This window comes from Oncorhynchus mykiss, chromosome 23, assembly GCF_013265735.2.
Source record: "Oncorhynchus mykiss isolate Arlee chromosome 23, USDA_OmykA_1.1, whole genome shotgun sequence".
NCBI classification, from domain to species: domain Eukaryota; kingdom Metazoa; phylum Chordata; class Actinopteri; order Salmoniformes; family Salmonidae; genus Oncorhynchus; species Oncorhynchus mykiss.
Genome location: NC_048587.1, coordinates 8,621,703 through 8,643,478, shown reverse-complemented (window position 1 = coordinate 8,643,478; position 21,776 = coordinate 8,621,703). Strand labels below are relative to the sequence as shown.

The window sequence follows — 21,776 nt, the reverse complement described above, 5'->3', positions numbered from 1 at the left end:
TTTGGACAACTCTCATCCTCCTTTCTAATACTTCATAAAGAGGTGTCCCCTAAATGTGTTTCACCCCCCTGGAAGTCACTCCTCAGAAAACAGAACTGGGTACAAAGCTCAATTCCCCCCCATTTCCCCCAGGAGTTATGGAGGAGAAGGGTCCATTTCTATTGGCCTTTCCCAACTGTTCAGATGCATGTATAGACACAGATACAGACGTGCACACACACACACACACACTAACACACACATACACAGTCTTGCACAACTAACCTGGTGGGGACATACAATTCAGTCCCATTCAAAAACCTAACCTTAACCCTAAAACTAATCCTAGCTCCTAACCCTAATTCTTACCCTAACACGAATTCTAACCTTAACCCTAAACCTAATTCTAATCCTAACACTAATTCTAACCTCAACCCTAAACCTAATTCTAATCCTAACACTAGTTCTAACCTTAACCCTAAACCTAATTCTAATCCTAACACTAGTTCTAACCTTAACCCTAAACCTAATTCTAATCCTAACACTAGTTCTAACCTTAACCCTAAACCCACTAGAAATAGCATTTGACCTCGTGGGGAAAAACAAAATGTCCCCGGTGATGTTTGTTAGTTTACTATTCTCGTTGGGACTTCTGGTCAAGTATAGTTTAAGTTAAAAAAAACACACACACACACGCACGTGCACGCGCACGCACGCACGCACACACACACACAATAAGTGCTACAGAGGTCTCCTGAAGCACTTATAGGGATAGCAGGAGAAACAGTTATTACACATCATTGACTTCTATCTTTGTGTGTGTGTGTGTGTGTGTGTGTGTGTGTGTGTGTGTGTGTGTGTGTGTGTGTGTGTGTGTGTGTGTGTGTAAGAGCATGCATGTGTGTGTATGTACTCTACCTGGACACGGGCTTAGTTTACAGATGAGGACAGTTTCAGGCTTGTCTCCCTCGCACTGGCCGATGGTGTTGTCTGTGGCTCTACACACAACCTGTCTCTGTCGAATCCCCTCTCCACAGCTTACTGAACACTGTGGTGGCCACACAGAGAGAGACACAGAGAGACAGCGGGTCAGATAACCTGTCTCTGTCGAATCCCCTCTCCACAGCTTACTGAACACTGTGGTGGCCACACAGAGAGAGACACAGAGAGACAGCGGGTCAGATAACCTGTCTCTGTCGAATCCCCTCTCCACAGCTTACTGAACACTGTGGTGGCCACACAGAGAGACACAGAGAGACAGCGGGTCAGATAACCTGTCTCTGTCGAATCCCCTCTCCACAGCTTACTGAACACTGTGGTGGCCCCACAGAGAGACAGCGGGTCAGATGACCTGTCTCTGTCGAATCCCCTCTCCACAGCTTACTGAACACTGTGGTGGCCCCACACAGAGAGACAGCGGGTCAGATAACCTGTCTCTGTCGAATCCCCTCTCCACAGCTTACTGAACACTGTAGTGGCCACACAGAGAGACACAGAGAGACAGCGGGTCAGATAACCTGTCTCTGTCGAATCCCCTCTCCACAGCTTACTGAACACTGTGGTGGCCCCACAGAGAGACACAGAGAGACAGCGGGTCAGATAACCTGTCTCTGTCGAATCCCCTCTCCACAGCTTACTGAACACTGTGGTGGCCCCACAGAGAGACACAGAGAGACAGCGGGTCAGATAACCTGTCTCTGTCAAATCCCCTCTCCACAGCTTACTGAACACTGTGGTGGCCCCACACAGAGAGACAGCGGGTCAGATAACCTGTCTCTGTCAAATCCCCTCTCCACAGCTTACTGAACACTGTAGTGGCCACACAGAGAGAGACACAGAGAGACAGCGGGTCAGATAACCTGTCTCTGTCGAATCCCCTCTCCACAGCTTACTGAACACTGTGGTGGCCACACAGAGAGACAGCGGGTCAAATAACCTGTCTCTGTCGAATCCCCTCTCCACAGCTTACTGAACACTTTGGTGGCCACACAGAGAGACACAGAGAGACAGCGGGTCAGATAACCTGTCTCTGTCGAATCCCCTCTCCACAGCTTACTGAACACTGTGGTGGCCCCACAGAGAGACACAGAGAGACAGCGGGTCAGATAACCTGTCTCTGTCGAATCCCCTCTCCACAGCTTACTGAACACTGTGGTGGCCCCACAGAGAGACACAGAGAGACAGCGGGTCAGATAACCTGTCTCTGTCGAATCCCCTCTCCACAGCTTACTGAACACTGTGGTGGCCACACAGAGAGACACAGAGAGACAGCGAGTCAGATAACCTGTCTCTGTCGAATCCCCTCTCCACAGCTTACTGAACACTGTGGTGGCCACACAGAGAGACACAGAGAGACAGCGGGTCAGATAACCTGTCTCTGTTGAATCCCCTCTCCACAGCTTACTGAACACTGTGGTGGCCACACAGAGAGACACAGAGAGACAGCGGGTCAGATAACCTGTCTCTGTCGAATCCCCTCTCCACAGCTTACTGAACACTGTGGTGGCCCCACAGAGACAGCGGGTCACATAACCGGTCTCTGTCTTTGTGTCTCTCTGTGGCCCCACACAGAGAGACACAGAGAGACAGCGGGTCACATAACCTGTCTCTGTCGAATCCCCTCTCCACAGCTTATTGAACACTGTGGTGGCCACACAGAGAGACACAGAGAGACAGCGGGTCAGATAACCTGTCTCTGTCGAATCCCCTCTCCACAGCTTACTGAACACTGTGGTGGCCCCACAGAGACAGCGGGTCACATAACCTGTCTCTGTCTCTGTGTCTCTCTGTGGCCCCACACAGAGAGACACAGAGAGACAGCGGGTCACATAACCTGTCTCTGTCGAATCCCCTCTCCACAGCTTACTGAACACTGTGGTGGCCACACAGAGAGAGACACAGAGAGACAGCGGGTCAGATAACCTGTCTCTGTCGAATCCCCTCTCCACAGCTTACTGAACACTGTGGTGGCCACACAGAGAGAGACACAGAGAGACAGCGGGTCAGATAACCTGTCTCTGTCGAATCCCCTCTCCACAGCTTACTGAACACTGTGGTGGCCCCACAGAGAGACAGCGGGTCAGATAACCTGTCTCTGTCGAATCCCCTCTCCACAGCTTACTGAACACTGTGGTGGCCCCACAGAGAGACAGCGGGTCACATAACCTGTCTCTGTCGAATCCCCTCTCCACAGCTTACTGAACACTGTGGTGGCCCCACAGAGAGACAGCGGGTCAGACGAGACTCAGCTGGCTCTTCACCGTTCTTAGAAACAACGCTGAAATCTCTAGAACAGTCAGCTAGCACAATTCCTTAAAACAAATCCATATAGAGCAACTTCTCTTTCCAGAAAACCTGGTAAACAACACAGTTAAAAAGGTGTTTATATTCAACAAAATCAATAAAACTGGACTGCTAGAGGGCCTGGATACGCTAACCGTCCTCTTCACGTCCTTCAGTGTGTGGTGACTGGAGAATGTTCCACACCAGGGTTCAGCTTCATTACAATTCAATTAGGTCAATTTCTCAAAGAAAACTACAATTCTATTTTAGTGAACAGAAATTATAATTCCATCATTGATTGAATTGAAATCGAGTTGACCCCCCAACTCTGATAAGTAGTACTGTGAGCTGTGTGACAGAGCTCCATGACCAGGTCTGTACTGAAGGCTCAGTGGTGGAGCTCCATGATCAGGCCCCTGTCTGTACTGAAGGCTCTGTGGCGGAGCTCCATGCTGGGACCCACCTGTGACTGGTCCCTTGTCTAGAGAATGCTCAGTGGTGGAGCTCCATGACCAGGCCACTGTCTGTAATGTAGGCTTTGTGGTGGAGCTCCATGCTGGGACCCACCTGTGACCAGGACCTTGTCTAGAGTATACTCTGTAGTGAAGCTCTATGCTGGGACCCACCTGTGTCCAGGCCCTTGTCTAGAGTATACTCTGTGGTGAAGCTCTATGCTGGGACCCACCTGTGTCCAGGCCCTTGTCTAGAGTATACTCTGTGGTGAAGCTCTATGCTGGGACCCACCTGTGACCAGGCCCCTGTCCTCCACTGCGCAGGGCAGGCAGAGGGGTTACAGACCTTCCTGGTCTCAGGCTTGTCCTCTGTACAGTACTTAGTGTGGACCGTCCGGTTGGTGCCGTTGTGGAGGGCCTGCATACACTGAACAACCCTGGACTGGTAGCCAATCTTCCCACACGTCTTACTGCACGGGTTCCACTCCTCCACCAACCACCTGGGAGAGGAGGGAGAGAGAGGGAGGGAGAGAGAGAGAGAGAGAGAGAGAGAGAGAGAGGGAGGGAGAGAGAGGGAGGGAGAGAGAGGGAGGAAGGATTGGGGGCAGATAGAATAAGAGAAGGGGTGGGGGGGCAGACAGAACAAGAGAGAGCACATTTTTTAATCTGTCCACTACTGGGAATGACTAGGTTATTATCTCATTATTCAATCTGTCCACTACTGGGAATGACTAGGTTATTATCTCATAATTCAATCTGTCCATTACTGGGAATGACTAGGTTATTATCTCATTATTCAATCTGTCCACTACTGGGAATGACTAGGTCATTATCTCATAATTCAATCTGTCCATTACTGGGAATGACTAGGTTATTATCTCATAATTCAATCTGTCCACTACTGGGAATGACTAGGTTATTATCTCATTATTCAATCTGTCCACTACTGGGAATGACTAGGTTATTATCTCATAATTCAATCTGTCCACTACTGAGAATGACTAGGTTATTATCTCATAATTCAATCTGTCCACTACTGGGAATGACTAGGTTATTATCTCATTATTCAATCTGTCCACTACTGGGAATGACTAGGTTATTATCTCATAATTCAATCTGTCCATTACTGGGAATGACTAGGTTAGTCATCCAGCATTAGCTTCAGTCCCTCTTCGAGAGGAAGTGTCCCTTAGAGCGATGATGATGATGATGATGATGATGATGAAATGGATGCTCTCCTATCAACATGGCTCGGACATGGACAGAGAAAGGATAGAGGGGGAGAGTGAAGGGGAGAGGAGCTCACGTTGGCTGGCTGCACTCGTTCACGTTGCACCTCTTCCGGATGGGTTTGGGCTTCTTGCTGGTTTCACAGAGGTTCCGGTGCACCAGTCGACTGTCGCTCTTCCTCCTGCATCCGTATTTGGTGTACTGTATACCTGCCAGACGGTCCAATTAAATGGGTTTAGTACAATCTGTTGTAACGTCTGACAAAAACATAACATTTTCTAATTTATACTGTAAATAATTTTACAGAAAGAAAATGCAGGTGGCCGTATGTACTAAGACTGGAGAGAGAGCACACACACACACACACACACACACAATGACAGAGCAACAGGGTAGGAAGAACCATTTTAATGTGAATGTGTCAGAGACCCCTGAGCAGCATGCCCTGAGGACATTTAGGCTCTGCTCTGCATCAACCAGGTTGGGACAATAGCACCAACCCATAGCAGGTTGCCAGGTTGGCCCAATCGCACGAACCCACAGGTTGCCAGGTTGGGCCAATAGCACCAACCCACAGTAGGTTGCCAGGTTGGGCCAATAGCACGAACCCACAGCAGGTTGCCAGGTTGGGCCAATAGCACCAACCCACAGTAGGTTGCCAGGTTGGGCCAATAGCACGAACCCACAGAAGGTTGCCAGGTTGGGCCAATAGCACGAACCCACAGCAGGTTGCCAGGTTGGGCCAATAGAATCAACCCACAGCAGGTTGCCAAGTTGGGCCAATAGCACAAACCCACAGCAGGTTGCCAGGTTGGGCCAATAGCACGAACCCACAGTAGGTTGCCAGGTTGGGCCAATAGCACGAACCCACAGCAGGTTGCCAGGTTGGGCCAATAGCAGCAACCCACAGCAGGTTGCCAGGTTGGGCCAATAGAACCAACCCACAGCAGGTTGCCAGGTTGGGACAATAGCACCAACCCACAGCAGGGGTACTTGTCAGGCCAGGCACAAATGGAAACAACCATCAGGGACCTTTCTGTAGCAGGTGAGATTGAATTAATCTGGTCTAAAGAGCCGCTTCACAACCAGCCCCCCCCCCCCCCCCACCCCCCTCCCCCACACACACAGAGAATCCACCTGGTCTAAAGAGCCGCTTCACAACCAGGCCCACCCATACACACACCTCCCCCACAGGGTTTAGAGCACTGCGACCAGCTCTTCAGGGCCCACTCGTAGGTATCCAGCTCGGCCAGGAGAACGTTGTTATTGGTGATGACCGGCAGCAGGTCCTCATGGATAATGTACTTATATGTCAGACTGATCTTAGTGTCCTCCTCCTGTGGAATGACCTAGAAGAGGACAGGGAGAAGGAGGACACGATGACAGAGAGAGAGAGACAGGGAGAAAGAGGACACGATGACAGAGAGAGAGACACAGGGAGAAAGAGGACACGATGACAGAGAGAGAGAGACACAGGGAGAAAGAGGACACGATGACAGAGAGAGAGAGACAGGGAGAAAGAGGACACGATGACAGAGAGAGAGAGACAGGGAGAAAGAGGACACGATGACAGAGAGAGAGAGAGACAGGGAGAAAGAGGACACGATGACAGAGAGAGAGAGACAGGGAGAAAGAGGACACGATGACAGAGAGAGAGAGACAGGGAGAAAGAGGACACGATGACAGAGAGAGAGAGACAGGGAGAAAGAGGACACGATGACAGAGAGAGAGACACAGGGAGAAAGAGGACACGATGACAGAGAGAGAGACACAGGGAGAAAGAGGACACGATGACAGAGAGAGAGAGACAGGGAGAAAGAGGACACGATGACAGAGAGAGAGACACAGGGAGAAAGAGGACACGATGACAGAGAGAGAGAGACACAGGGAGAAAGAGGACACGATGACAGAGAGAGAGAGACAGGGAGAAAGAGGACACGATGACAGAGAGAGAGAGACAGGGAGAATGAGAGTGAGAGAAAGACAGAGAGGAAAGACAGAGAGAGAGAGAGAGAAAGAGAGTGAGAGAAAGACAGAGAGAGAGACACAGGGAGAAAGAGAGTGAGAGAAAGACAGAGAGGAAAGACAGAGAGAGAGAAAGAGAGTGAGAGAAAGACAGAGAGAGAGACACAGGGAGAAAGAGAGTGAGAGAAAGACAGAGAGGAAAGACAGAGAGAGAGAAAGAGAGTGAGAGAAAGATTAACAATTGATTCCCATTCAAAGTCCTAATCCCTAAACCTAACCCTTAACCTAAGTCTGACCTTAACATTAACCCCAAATCCTAACCCCAAACCTAAGCCTAAGATCCTAAGCCTAAAATAGCCTTTTTCCTTGTGGGGACAGGTGAAATGTTCCTACTTGCCCCGAATTGTCCTCGTTTTACTATCCTTGTAAGGACTTCTGGTCCCCACAAAGATAGTAAAACCAAAATCACACACACACACACACACACACACACACACACACACACACACACACACACACACACACACACACACAGTGGACAATTGTGCTGAGCAATTAACCAACATTTCTGTTTTTTTTTTCGATTATTAAACAACTAATTCACCAAAGTCAGTTCAATTACTTGAAATCCATTTTTTTCCGTTATTTGTGAACCCAACGCACATTTCCTCTAGAGGGAAATCAAATCATTCACAAGAGAAAGTGGGACGATGGGCTGAAGGGAGATGAAGTTTTTCATTAAGCAAATTTTCAACCTAGTTCAGCACATAAAAGTGGTATTTAACTACAATGACCATAATCCCTTTCGGCGGTTTTCCCACCAGTTTAGGCAGAGATACATACACTTTTACTCCTGCTACGTTCGGTTAGATACACACAGACCATTTGAGAGAGGAATGTACACAACAAGAGGGACAGACAGTTGGTGAACGTTTACCTGAACTACTTTGAAGAACTAGTCAAATCATTTCTACAGACAGCTCTGCAGCTTACTTAGGCAGGTTAGCCTAGCTAAACAGGATGACTACAGACAGCTCTGCAGTATATTTAGGCAGGTTAGCCTAGCTAAACAGGATGACTACAGACAGCTCTGCAGTATATTTAGGCAGGCTAGCCTAGCTAAACAGGATGACTACAGACAGCTCTGCAGTATATTTAGGCAGGCTAGCCTAGCTAAACAGGATGATTACAGACAGCTCTGCAGTATATTTAGGCAGGCTAGCCTAGCTAAACAGGATGATTACAGACAGCTCTGCAGTATATTTAGGCAGGTTAGCCTAGCTAAACAGGATGACTACAGACAGCTCTGCACTATATTTAGGCAGGCTAGCCTAGCTAAACAGGATGACTACAGACAACTCTGTAGCTTACTTAGGCAGGCTAGCCTAGCTAAACAGGATGACTACAGACAGCTCTGCAGTATATTTAGGCAGGTTAGCCTAGCTAAACAGGATGACTACAGACAGCTCTGCAGTATATTTAGGCAGGTTAGCCTAGCTAAACAGGATGACTACAGACAGCTCTGCAGTATATTTAGGCAGGCTAGCCTAGCTAAACAGGATGACTACAGACAGCTCTGTAGTTTACTTAGGCAGGCTAGCCTAGCTAAACAGGATGACTACAGACAGCTCTGCAGTATATTTAGGCAGGCTAGCCTAGCTAAACAGGATGACTACAGACAACTCTGTAGCTTACTTAGGCAGGCTAGCCTAGCTAAACAGGATGACTACAGACAGCTCTGCAGTATATTTAGGCAGGCTAGCTTAGCTAAACAGGATGACTACAGACAGCTCTGCAGTATATTTAGGCAGGCTAGCCTAGCTAAACAGGATGACTACAGACAGCTCTGCAGTATATTTAGGCAGGCTAGCCTAGCTAAACAGGATGACTACAGACAGCTCTGCAGTATATTTAGGCAGGCTAGCCTAGCTAAACAGGATGACTACAGACAGCTCTGCAGTATATTAAGGCAGGCTAGCCTAGCTACACAGGATGACTACAGACAGCTCTGCAGTATATTTAGGCAGGCTAGCCTAGCTAAACAGGATGACTACAGACAGCTCTGCAGTATATTTAGGCAGGCTAGCCTAGCTAAACAGGATGACTACAGACAACTCTGCAGTATATTTAGGCAGGCTAGCCTAGCTACACAGGATGACTACAGACAGCTCTGCAGTATATTTAGGCAGGCTAGCCTAGCTAAACAGGATGACTACAGACAGCTCTGCAGTATATTTAGGCAGGCTAGCCTAGCTAAACAGGATGACTACAGACAGCTCTGCAGTATATTTAGGCAGGCTAGCCTAGCTACACAGGATGACTACAGACAGCTCTGCAGTATATTTAGGCAGGCTAGCCTAGCTAAACAGGATGACTACAGACAGCTCTGCAGTATATTTAGGCAGGCTAGCCTAGCTAAACAGGATGACTACAGACAGCTCTGCAGTATATTTAGACAGGTTAGCCTAGCTACACAGGATGACTACAGACAGCTCTGCAGTATATTTAGGCAGGTTAGCCTAGCTAAACAGGATGACTACAGACAGCTCTGCAGTATATTTAGACAGGTTAGCCTAGCTACACAGGATGACTACAGACAGCTCTGCAGTATATTTAGGCAGGTTAGCCTAGCTAAACAGGATGACTACAGACAGCTCTGCAGTATATTTAGGCAGGTTAGCCTAGCTAAACAGGATGACTACAGACAGCTCTGCAGCTTACTTAAGCAGGCTAGCCTAGCTAAACAGGATGACGACAGACAGCTCTGCAGTATACTTAGGCAGGTTAGCCTAGCTAAACAGGATGACGACAGACAGCTCTGCAGTATATTTAGGCAGGCTAGCCTAGCTAAACAGGATGACGACAGACAACTCTGCAGTATATTTAGGCAGGTTAGCCTAGCTAAACAGGATGATTACAGACAGCTCTGCAGTATATTTAGGCAGGTTAGCCTAGCTAAACAGGATGACGACAGACAGCTCTGCAGTATATTTAGGCAGGTTAGCCTAGCTAAACAGGATGACTACAGACAGCTCTGCAGTATATTTAGACAGGTTAGCCTAGCTAAACAGGATGACTACAGACAGCTCTGCAGTATATTTAGGCAGGTTAGCCTAGCTAAACAGGATGACTACAGACAGCTCTGCAGTATATTTAGGCAGGTTAGCCTAGCTAAACAGGATGACTACAGACAGCTCTGCAGTATATTTAGGCAGGCTAGCCTAGCTAAACAGGATGACTACAGACAGCTCTGCAGTATATTTAGGCAGGCTAGCCTAGCTAAACAGGATGACGACAGACAACTCTGCAGTATATTTAGGCAGGTTAGCCTAGCTAAACAGGATGATTACAGACAGCTCTGCAGTATATTTAGGCAGGTTAGCCTAGCTAAACAGGATGACGACAGACAGCTCTGCAGTATATTTAGGCAGGCTAGCCTAGCTAAACAGGATGACTACAGACAGCTCTGCAGTATATTTAGGCAGGCTAGCCTAGCTAAACAGGATGACTACAGACAGCTCTGCAGTATATTTAGACAGGTTAGCCTAGCTAAACAGGATGACTACTGACAGCTCTGCAGCTTACTTAGGCAGGCTAGCCTAGCTAAACAGGATGACGACAGACAGCTCTGCAGTATATTTAGGCAGGCTAGCCTAGCTAAACAGGATGACTACAGACAGCTCTGCAGTATATTTAGGCAGGCTAGCCTAGCTAAACAGGATGACTACAGACAGCTCTGCAGTATATTTAGACAGGTTAGCCTAGCTAAACAGGATGACTACAGACAGCTCTGCAGTATATTTAGGCAGGTTAGCCTAGCTAAACAGGACGATTACAGACAGCTCTGCAGTATATTTAGGCAGGTTAGCCTAGCTAAACAGGATGACTACAGACAGCTCTGCAGTATATTTAGGCAGGCTAGCCTAGCTAAACAGGATGACGACAGACAGCTCTGCAGTATATTTAGGCAGGCTAGCCTAGCTAGATAGGATGACTACAGACAGCTCTGCAGTATATTTAGGCAGGCTAGCCTAGCTAAACAGGATGACTACAGACAGCTCTGCAGTATATTTAGGCAGGCTAGCCTAGCTAAACAGGATGACTACAGACAGCTCTGCAGTATATTTAGGCAGGCTAGCCTAGCTAAACAGGATGATTACAGACAGCTCTGCAGCTTACTTAGGCAGGCTAGCCTAGCTAAACAGGATGACTACAGACAGCTCTGTAGTTTACTTAGGCAGGCTAGCCTAGCTAAACAGGATGACTACAGACAACTCTGTAGCTTACTTAGGCAGGCTAGCCTAGCTAAACAGGATGACTACAGACAGCTCTGCAGTATATTTAGGCAGGCTAGCCTAGCTAAACAGGATGACTACAGACAGCTCTGCAGTATATTTAGGCAGGCTAGCCTAGCTAAACAGGATGACGGCTGACTGCTGACTGCTACTGCCAGAGATGAGATGATGACTTTAAGGAATGAAAAATATTAAAGTCATTAAATTAAAACTAAGTAAATATACACAACTGAATATTGTATTATTTCATAGTAATTTCCTATTTTTCTAATGATGTCTACCCAATGTGGACATGACAGAGACAATGGAATATGTTCAATGCTTTGGCAATTACATTTTCACTATTTTTGGCTTTGTAATTTCCATTAAAAAGTCACAGGAAAAAAGGTCATTATATCATAATACATTTAATGTTATCGAAACCGAAATCGAAAACCACAATATTTTGTTTTACTAATCGTACCGAAACCGATCTAGAAAAGCACTAATTACCACTAGTGGACAATCAAAGATGATTAAAATCACAGTGAAGGTGCTCCACTGTCTTTCTAGGGGACTGACTGGAGTGTGTGGCTGAATCTCAACGTGAACCATTGGGATGAACCATTGGGAACGGAGTCCTGTATCTTCTGACCACATGCTGCTGTGTCGGATAGTGATCATTTGGGTCGGCCTGTTTTGGGTAAAATGAGAATTGAGGCGATGCACACCTGCACCCCAACTGTCACTTGTCAATGTTGAAAAATTCAGCCTGTATGTACGTGTGTGTGGGTGCACGTGTCTGGGTGTGTATGTGTGTGTGTGTGTGTGCACGTGTCTGGGTGTGTGCACGTGTCTGGGTGTGTACGTGTGTGTGTGTGTGCACGTGTCTGGGTGTGTGCACGTGTCTGCATGTGTATGCGTGTGTGTGCACGTGTCTGGGTGTGTGTATGTGTGTCTGGGTGTGTATGTGTGTGTGTGTGTCTGGGTGTGTGTGTATGTGTGTCTGGGTGTGTATGTGTGTGTGTGTGTGTGTGTGTGCGTGCGTGCACGTGTCTGGATGTGTGTGTGTGTGCACGTGTCTGGGTGTGTATGTGTGTGTGTGTATGTGTGTGCACGTGTCTGGGTGTGTTCACGTGTCTGGGTGTGTATGTGTGTGTATGTGCACGTGTCTGGGTGTGTATGTGTGTGTGTGTGTGTGTGTGCACGTGTCTGGGTATGTATGTGTGTGTGTGCACGTGTCTGGGTCTGTGTGTATGTGTGTGTGTGTGTGTGTGTGTATGTGTGTCTGAGTGTGTGTGTGTGTATGTGTGTCTGAGTGTGCGTCTTACTAGATCCATCAGTTTCGTCTTCTTACCAGAACAACGATGCCCTCGTGAAGGGGGCCGATTGTTTTCAGGGTTTCTTTCTCGCCGCTTCCGAAGACGTACTCCCACTCCAAACCGCTGTCGATGAAGGTTCTGGACTTGGCATCTCCACTTTTAGCGTTCAATATGAAGCTGCCTGTGACTTGATTCTTCACAGCTGTGAAACACAAAGAAAAACGTCTGATTCACAATGTGTTTTCATCCGTTGGATAGTCTGGCACACACACACACACACACACACACACACACACACACACACACGTCTGGACCTTGACGCACATCTGAGGTTGGAGCTATAGTGTATATAATGTATATATATAATAAATAGGCTGGCCATTACCATATAATGCTATAATCTTTGGAGGGAGTTGAAAGTCCGTGTTGCATAGCAACAGCCTCAAAACATCACTGCTCTAGAGGAGATCTGCATGGAGGAATGGGCCAAAATACCAGCAACAGTGTGTGAAAACCTTGTGAAGACTTACAGAAAACGTTTGACCTCTGTCATTGCCAACAAAGGATATATAACAAAGTATTGAGATAAACTTTTGTTATTGACCAAATACTTATTTTCCACCATAATTTGCAAATAAAATCATTTTTTTCCTCATTTTGTCTGTCATAGTTGAAGTGTACCTATGATGAAAATTACAGGCCTCTCTCATGTTTTTAAGTGGGAGAACTTGCACAACTGGTGGCTGACTAAATACTTTTTTGCTCCACTGTAGGACCTGATTCCCTGCTGAGATGAACACTCCCCTCACATATGACCTGATTCCCAGCTGAGATGAACACTCCCCTCACATAGGACCTGATTCCCAGCTGAGATGAACACTCCCCTCACATAGGACCTGATTCCCAGCTGAGATGAACACTCCACTCACATAGGACCTGATTCCCAGCTGAGATGAACACTCCTCTCACATAGGACCTGATTCCCAGCTGAGATGAACACTCCCCTCACATAGGACCTGATTCCCAGCTGAGATGAACACTCCCCTCACATAGGACCTGATTCCTAGCTGAGATGAACACTCCCCTCACATAGGACCTGATTCCCAGCTGAGATGAACACTCCCCTCACATAGGACCTGATTCCCAGCTGAGATGAACACTCCCCTCACATATGACCTGATTCCCAGCTGAGATGAACACTCCCCTCACATAGAACCTGATTCCTAGCTGAGATGAACACTCCCCTCACATAGGACCTGATTCCCAGCTGAGATGAACACTCCCCTCACATAGGACCTGATTCCCAGCTGAGATGAACACTCCCCTCACATAGGACCTGATTCCCAGCTGAGATGAACACTCCTCTCACATAGGACCTGATTCCTAGCTGAGATGAACACTCCTCTCACATAGGACCTGATTCCCAGCTGAGATGAACACTCCTCTCACATAGGACCTGATTCCCAGCTGAGATGAACGAACACAAGCAAATTGCTTACATGTCTTTATTTTTGTAAATAATTCATTGCCGTCAATGTGAGTAAAGTGTGTGGATCTGATGAAGTCAGAATATCACCTGTCGACTAACAAAATGGATCGAATTGACCTTTCCACTGACCAAAACTAATGTACCATTGAAGTGTATTCAAAGAACCGTAGGAGGAATTTGTATTCAAGACCTTTTCCAGCATCATTCCTCAGACAGTCTGTGATATATATATATATATACCCTGGTATACCCAGCAGTAGAAAAGCAAAAACCGAAGGTAAAGACACTTGTTAGGTTTAGTTTAAGGCCATTTGGATTGGACACCTGTTCATATGGATACTAGTGGATTTCCCAGTTAAGATTAAGAGGCAGAGGTTCTGTATAAATAGGCTTTCTACATTACCATTAGTTTGCATTGAGGCAGAGGTTCTGCATAAATAGGCTGGCCATTACCATTAGTTTGCATTGAGAGTAATGAGGGAGAGGTTCTGTATAAATAGGCTGGCCATTACCATTCGTTTGCTTTGAGAGTAATTGTCACGATCGTCGTAGTGAGGAGACCAAAGCGCAGCGTGATGTGAATACATACAGTACTTTTAATGTAAGACGAAAGAACACTAAACAACCGCAAACATGCAACATCACATAGACAATCACCCACAAATTACCTAAGGAATATGACTGCCTAAATATGGTTCCCAATCAGAGACAACAATAAATCTAGGCAACCAATAGACATACAAAACACCTAGACTAGTGAACAACCCCATAAACATACAAAAACCCTAGACAGGACAAAAACACAACAAACCCTGACCTAACCAAAATAATAAAGAAAACAAAGATAACTAAGGTCAGGGTGTGACAGTAATGAGTCAGAGACCACACTGTATCTGTCCAACACCATGGTACCATGTCTACTGCCCCTCTTCATCTGCTGCCCGCCCACTCTCCTGTTTATGCTCTGTCTCTATAGTATGTTATATAAGCTCTGTACACACACACACACACACACACACACACACACACACACACACACACACACACACACACACACACACACACACACACACACACACACACACACACACACACACACACACACAGAGAGACACACAGAGAGACACACAGAGACACACACTCACCAGACACTGCGGGCCCTAATAGACATGATTAGCATTTCAAAAATGAAAATATCTGATGTCTGATCCGAGCTGGCGAGCATTACTAACAGGCTAAAACTCTACAGGGCTAATTGGTGACAGTCAAATGATCTGCAGTCATGCACTGCTGGCGAGCATTACTAACAGGCTAAAACTCTACAGGGCTAATTGGTGACAGTCAAATGATCTGCAGTCATGCACTGCTGGCGAGCATTACTAACAGGCTAAAACTCTACAGGGCTAATTGGTGACAGTCAAATGATCTGCAGTCATGCACTGCTGGCGAGCATTACTAACAGGCTAAAACTCTACAGGGCTAATTGGTGACAGTCAAATGATCTGCAGTCATGCACTGCTGGCGAGCATTACTAACAGGCTAAAACTCTACAGGGCTAATTGGTGACAGTCAAATGATCTGCAGTCATGCACTGCTGGCGAGCATTACTAACAGGCTAAAACTCTACAGGGCTAATTGGTGACAGTCAAATGATCTGCAGTCATGCACTGCTGGCGAGCATTACTAACAGGCTAAAACTCTACAGGGCTAATTGGTGACAGTCAAATGATCTGCAGTCATGCACTGCTGACGATCATACAGGAAATGTGTGAGGGTGGAGTTGTGCGTGTGTGTGTGTGTATGTGTGTGTGTGTGTGTGTGTGTGTGTGTGTGTGTGTTGAGTTCTGTAGTCATGCTCTGCGGATGTCCCTACTGTAAATGTACACTACTTGGCCAAAAGCTTGTTGAATATCTCATTCCTAAATAATGGTCATTAATATGGAGTTGGTCCCCCCCTTTGCTGCTATAACAGCCTCCACTCTTCTGGGAAGGCTTTCCACTAGATGTTGGAACATTGCTGTTATAACAGCCTCCACTCTTCTGGGAAGGCTTATCCACTAGATGTTGGAACAATGCTGCGGGGACTTGCTTCCATTCAGCCACAAGAGCATTAGTGAGGTCAGGCACGGATGTTGGGTGATTAGGTCTGGCTCACAGTCGTCATTCCAATTCATCCCAAAGGTGTTTCATGCTGCTGTAACGAGACACACTTACCAATTATGTGGGAGGAAGTCTCATTCTCCTCTATAACGATGTGCCGGGCACCGATCGGAATATCAAACATCTTCAGCATGCCTATAGGACAACACAACAAGACAATATGAAACATCTTCAGCATGTCTATAGGACAACACAACAAGACAATATGAAACATCTTCAGCATGTCTATAGGACAACACAACAAGACAATATGAAACATCTTCAGCATGCCTATAGGACAACAAGACAATATGAAACATTTTCAGCAGGTCTATAGGACAACAAGACAAGACAATATGAGACATCTTCAGCATGTCTATAGGACAACACAACAAGACAATATGAGACATCTTCAGCATGTCTATAGGACAACACAACAAGACAATATGAGACATCTTCAGCATGTCTATAGGACAACACAACAAGACAATATGAAACATCACCATGTCTATAGGACAACAAGACAATATCAAACCTCTTCAGCATTCCTATAGGACAACAAGACAATATGAGACATCTTCAGCATGTCTATAGGACAACACAACAAGACAATATGAAACATCTTCAGCATGTCTATAGGACAACACAACAAGACAATATGAGACATCTTCAGCATGTCTATAGGACAACACAACAAGACAATATGAAACATCTTCAGCATGCCTATAGGACAACACAACAAGACAATATGAGACATCTTCAGCATGTCTATAGGACAACACAACAAGACAATATGAAACATCTTCAGCATGTCTACAGGACAACACAACAAGACAATATGAGACATCTTCAGCAGGTCTATAGGACAACAAGACAATATGAAACATCTTCAGCAGGTCTACAGGACAACAAGACAAGACAATATGAGACATCTTCAGCAGGTCTACAGGACAACAAGACAATATGAGACATCTTCAGCAGGTCTATAGGACAACAAGACAATATGAGACATCTTCAGCATGCCTATAGGACAACACAACAAGACAATATGAGACATCTTCAGCATGTCTACAGGACAACACAACAAGACAATATGAAACATCTTCAGCAGGTCTACAGGACAACACAACAAGACAATATGAAACATCTTCAGCAGGTCTATAGGACAACAAGACAAGACAATATGAGACATCTTCAGCATGTCTATAGGACAACACAACAAGACAATATGAGACATCTTCAGCATGTCTATAGGACAACACAACAAGACAATATGAAACATCTTCAGCAGGTCTATAGGACAACAAGACAATATGAAACATCTTCAGCAGGTCTACAGGACAACAAGACAAGACAATATGAGACATCTTCAGCAGGTCTACAGGACAACAAGACAATATGAGACATCTTCAGCAGGTCTATAGGACAACAAGACAATATGAGACATCTTCAGCATGCCTATAGGACAACACAACAAGACAATATGAGACATCTTCAGCATGTCTACAGGACAACACAACAAGACAATATGAAACATCTTCAGCAGGTCTACAGGACAACACAACAAGACAATATGAAACATCTTCAGCAGGTCTATAGGACAACAAGACAAGACAATATGAGACATCTTCAGCATGTCTATAGGACAACACAACAAGACAATATGAGACATCTTCAGCATGTCTATAGGACAACACAACAAGACAATATGAAACATCTTCAGCAGGTCTATAGGACAACAAGACAATATGAAACATCTTCAGCAGGTCTACAGGACAACAAGACAAGACAATATGAGACATCTTCAGCAGGTCTACAGGACAACAAGACAATATGAGACATCTTCAGCAGGTCTATAGGACAACAAGACAATATGAGACATCTTCAGCATGCCTATAGGACAACACAACAAGACAATATGAGACATCTTCAGCATGTCTATAGGACAACACAACAAGACAATATGAAACAGCTTCAGCATGTCTATAGGACAACACAACAAGACAATATGAAACAGCTTCAGCATGTCTATAGGACAACACAACAAGACAATATGAAACATCTTCAGCATGTCTATAGGACAACACAACAAGACAATATGAAACAGCTTCAGCATGTCTATAGGACAACACAACAAGACAATATGAAACATCTTCAGCATGTCTATAGGACAACACAACAAGACAATATGAAACAGCTTCAGCATGCCTATAGGACAACACAACAAGACAATATGAAACATCTTCAGCATGTCTATAGGACAACAAGACAATATGAAACATCTTCAGCAGGTCTACAGGACAACAAGACAATATGAAACATCTTCAGCAGGTCTACAGGACAACAAGACAATATGAAACATCTTCAGCAGGTCTACAGGACAACAAGACAATATGAAACATCTTCAGCAGGTCTACAGGACAACAAGACAATATGAAACATCACCATGTCTATAGGACAACAAGACAATATCAAACATCTTCAGCATGCCTATAGGACAACACAACAAGACAATATGAGACATCTTCAGCATGTCTATAGGACAACAAGACAATATGATACATCTTCAGCAGGCCTATAGGACAACACAACAAGACAATATGAGACATCTTCAGCATGTCTATAGGACAACACAACAAGACAATATGAAACATCTTCAGCAGGTCTATAGGACAACAAGACAATATGAAACATCTTCAGCAGGTCTACAGGACAACAAGACAATATGAAACATCACCATGTCTATAGGACAACAAGACAATATCAAACATCTTCAGCATGCCTATAGGACAACACAACAAGACAATATGAGACATCTTCAGCAGGTCTATAGGACAACAAGACAAGACAATATGAAACATCTTCAGCAGGTCTATAGGACAACACAACAAGACAATATGAAACATCTTCAGCATGCCTATAGGACAACACAACAAGACAATATGAAACATCTTCAGCATGCCTATAGGACAACACAACAAGACAATATGAAACATCTTCAGCATGTCTATAGGACAACAAGACAATATGAGACATCTTCAGCAGGTCTATAGGACAACAAGACAATATGAGACATCTTCAGCAGGTCTACAGGACAACAAGACAATATGAGACATCTTCAGCAGGTCTATAGGACAACAAGACAATATGAAACATCTTCAGCAGGTCTACAGGACAACACAACAAGACAATATGAAACATCTTCAGCATGTCTACAGGACAACAAGACAATATGAAACATCTTCAGCAGGTCTACAGGACAACAAGACAATATGAAACATCTTCAGCATGTCTATAGGACAACAAGACAATATGAAACATCTTCAGCAGGTCTACAGGACAACAAGACAACCAGACAACGGGTTGGTCAGGGAGTTAATCCAATGAGCCACAGAATAACAACAGACCAGGGACGATGTCTATCATAGGTTTCAGAGTAGCAGTGCTGATCTAGGATCAGGTCCCCCCCCCCCCCCCCTGTCCATGTAACCTTATTCATTGTAATCTAAAATACCAAAGTCCAACTCTGAGAGCCATGATACAGACAACCCCAGGCCTACTAGTGACTCTAACAGAGGAGAAACGTGTCGTGTCTAATTATACTGTTGTATATGAACCGGTGATAGCAGTGTTTTGTGTTTAGTCTGTGTACATGTCAAGGGCTGTAGCTGGGTGAACACAGGGTAAATAAAATAGTGTAGTGTGTCGTGAACTCACCTGCCGGCGACTCTTATCAAGAGTCAAGGGTCACCAACTGGGAATTCATAACACAGTGGGACGCACATTACACTCTTAGAACCAAGGCTTCCAGAAGGGTTCTTCAGCTGTCCCCATAGGAGAAACCTTTATGGTTCCAGGTAGAACCCTTTTTGAGTTCCAGGTAGAACTATTTTTGGATTCCACGTAGAACCCCGTGTGGAAAGGGTTCTACATGGAACTCAAAAGGGTTCTTCAGCTGTCCTCATAGGAGAAACCTTTATGGTTCCAGGTAGAACCCTTTTTGGATTCCATGTAGAACCCTGTGTGGAAAGGGTTCTACATGGAACTCAAAAGGGTTCTGCCTAAGAATGTCGGAGAGGATTTTAGGGCTTTCAAGCTTGTAATATCACGTATTGATTGATAAATGAAATAACACATAATGTTCTGAAGTGTGGTTTCACCCTGGTGAATGTTACCTGTTTTCTTTGGTATCTTGGTGAGAGTCAGTTTGACAGTGCGACAGTGGGAGTTGTCCCCACCACACACTCCACACTTGTCTTCTTGTTTGTACGAGCCAACCTCTTTGTCGCAGCCCACATGCTGGGAGAGAGAAGGGCACAGTCAGTCAATCAAGGCAGGGGGAGGCTCCTTCTAGGCTGGGGGAGGCTCAGTCTAGGCTGGGGGAGGCTCCTTCTAGGCGGTCTGACTTTTACACTGACTGAGATTAGGCTGGGGGAGGCTCAGTCTAGGCTGGGGGAGGCTCAGTCTAGGCTGGGGGAGGCTCCTTCTAGGCTGGGGGAGGCTCAGTCTAGGCTGGGGGAGGCTCAGTCTAGGCTGGGGGAGGCTCAGTCTAGGCTGGGGGAGGCTCCTTCTAGGCTGTCTGACTTTTACACTGACTGAGATTAGGCTGGGGGAGGCTCAGTCTAGGCTGGGGGAGGCTCCTTCTAGGCTGTCTGATGTTTACACTGACTGAGATTAGGCTGGGGGAGGCTCAGTCTAGGCTGGGGGAGGCTCAGTCTAGGCTGGGGGAGGCTCCTTCTAGGCTGTCTGACTTTTACACTGACTGAGATTAGGCTGGGGGAGGCTCAGTCTAGGCTGGGGAGGCTCCTTGTAGGCTGTCTGACTTTTACACTGACTGAGATTAGGCTGGGGGAGGCTCAGTCTAGGCTGGGGGAGGCTCCTTCTAGGCTGGGGGAGGCTCAGTCTAGGCTGGGGGAGGCTCCTTCTAGGCTGTCTGATTTTTACACTGACTGAGATTAGGCTGGGGGAGGCTCAGTCTATGCTGGGGGAGGCTCCTTCTAGGCTGGGGGAGGCTCAGTCTAGGCTGGGGGAGGCTCCTTCTAGGCTGTCTGATTTTTACACTGACTGAGATTAGGCTGGGGGAGGCTCCTTCTAGGCTGTCTGATTTTTACACTGACTGAGATTAGGCTGGGGGAGGCTCCTTCTAGGCTGTCTGATTTTTACACTGACTGAGATTAGGCTGGGGGAGGCTCAGTCTAGGCTGGGGGAGGCTCAGTCTAGGCTGGGGAGGCTCCTTCTAGGCTGTCTGATTTTTACACTGACTGAGATTAGGCTGGGGGAGGCTCAGTCTAGGCTGGGGGAGGCTCAGTCTAGGCTGGGGGAGGCTCCTTCTAGGCTGGGGGAGGCTCCTTCTAGGCTGTCTGACTTTTACACTGACTGAGATTAGGCTGGGGGAGGCTCAGTCTAGGCTGGGGGAGGCTCAGTCTAGGCTGGGGGAGGCTCCTTCTAGGCTGTCTGACTTGCAGTGAAACACTACTCTCCAGAATTCTGCTATAGAAGCGATACCAATCTATCCAAGACACAGATTGGTAAGGGAGACATAACATATGTTGAATCTGGCCCCTCAATCTACAAACGTTTTGGTCTGGTCTGGAAAATGCCAATGTCTGTTATGGTATCTAACCTCCAATCAAAGCATTAAGTA

At 46.2% G+C, this 21,776-nt stretch overlaps 1 protein-coding gene across 4 annotated transcripts in view; it reads right to left on the bottom strand.

Moving 5' to 3' along the window:
- LOC110513446 (A disintegrin and metalloproteinase with thrombospondin motifs 3) overlaps nt 1-21,776 on the bottom strand; it is a 146,114-nt gene that overhangs the window by 10,657 nt on the left and 113,681 nt on the right. For 3 of the 4 annotated variants that reach the window (XM_036959865.1, XM_036959863.1, XM_036959864.1), the window contains exons 14-20: nt 20,308-20,431; nt 16,208-16,288; nt 12,540-12,706; nt 6,127-6,292; nt 5,020-5,152; nt 4,006-4,213; nt 898-1,027 (exon numbers count right to left, since the gene is read on the bottom strand). In XM_036959865.1, coding sequence (XP_036815760.1) covers nt 898-1,027; nt 4,006-4,213; nt 5,020-5,152; nt 6,127-6,292; nt 12,540-12,706; nt 16,208-16,288; nt 20,308-20,431 — 1,009 coding nt within the window. Of the gene's footprint in view, nt 1-897; nt 1,028-2,857; nt 3,184-4,005; nt 4,214-5,019; nt 5,153-6,126; nt 6,293-12,539; nt 12,707-16,207; nt 16,289-20,307; nt 20,432-21,776 lie in introns of those variants that run through there. The other variant, XM_036959866.1, reaches the window with a different exon arrangement.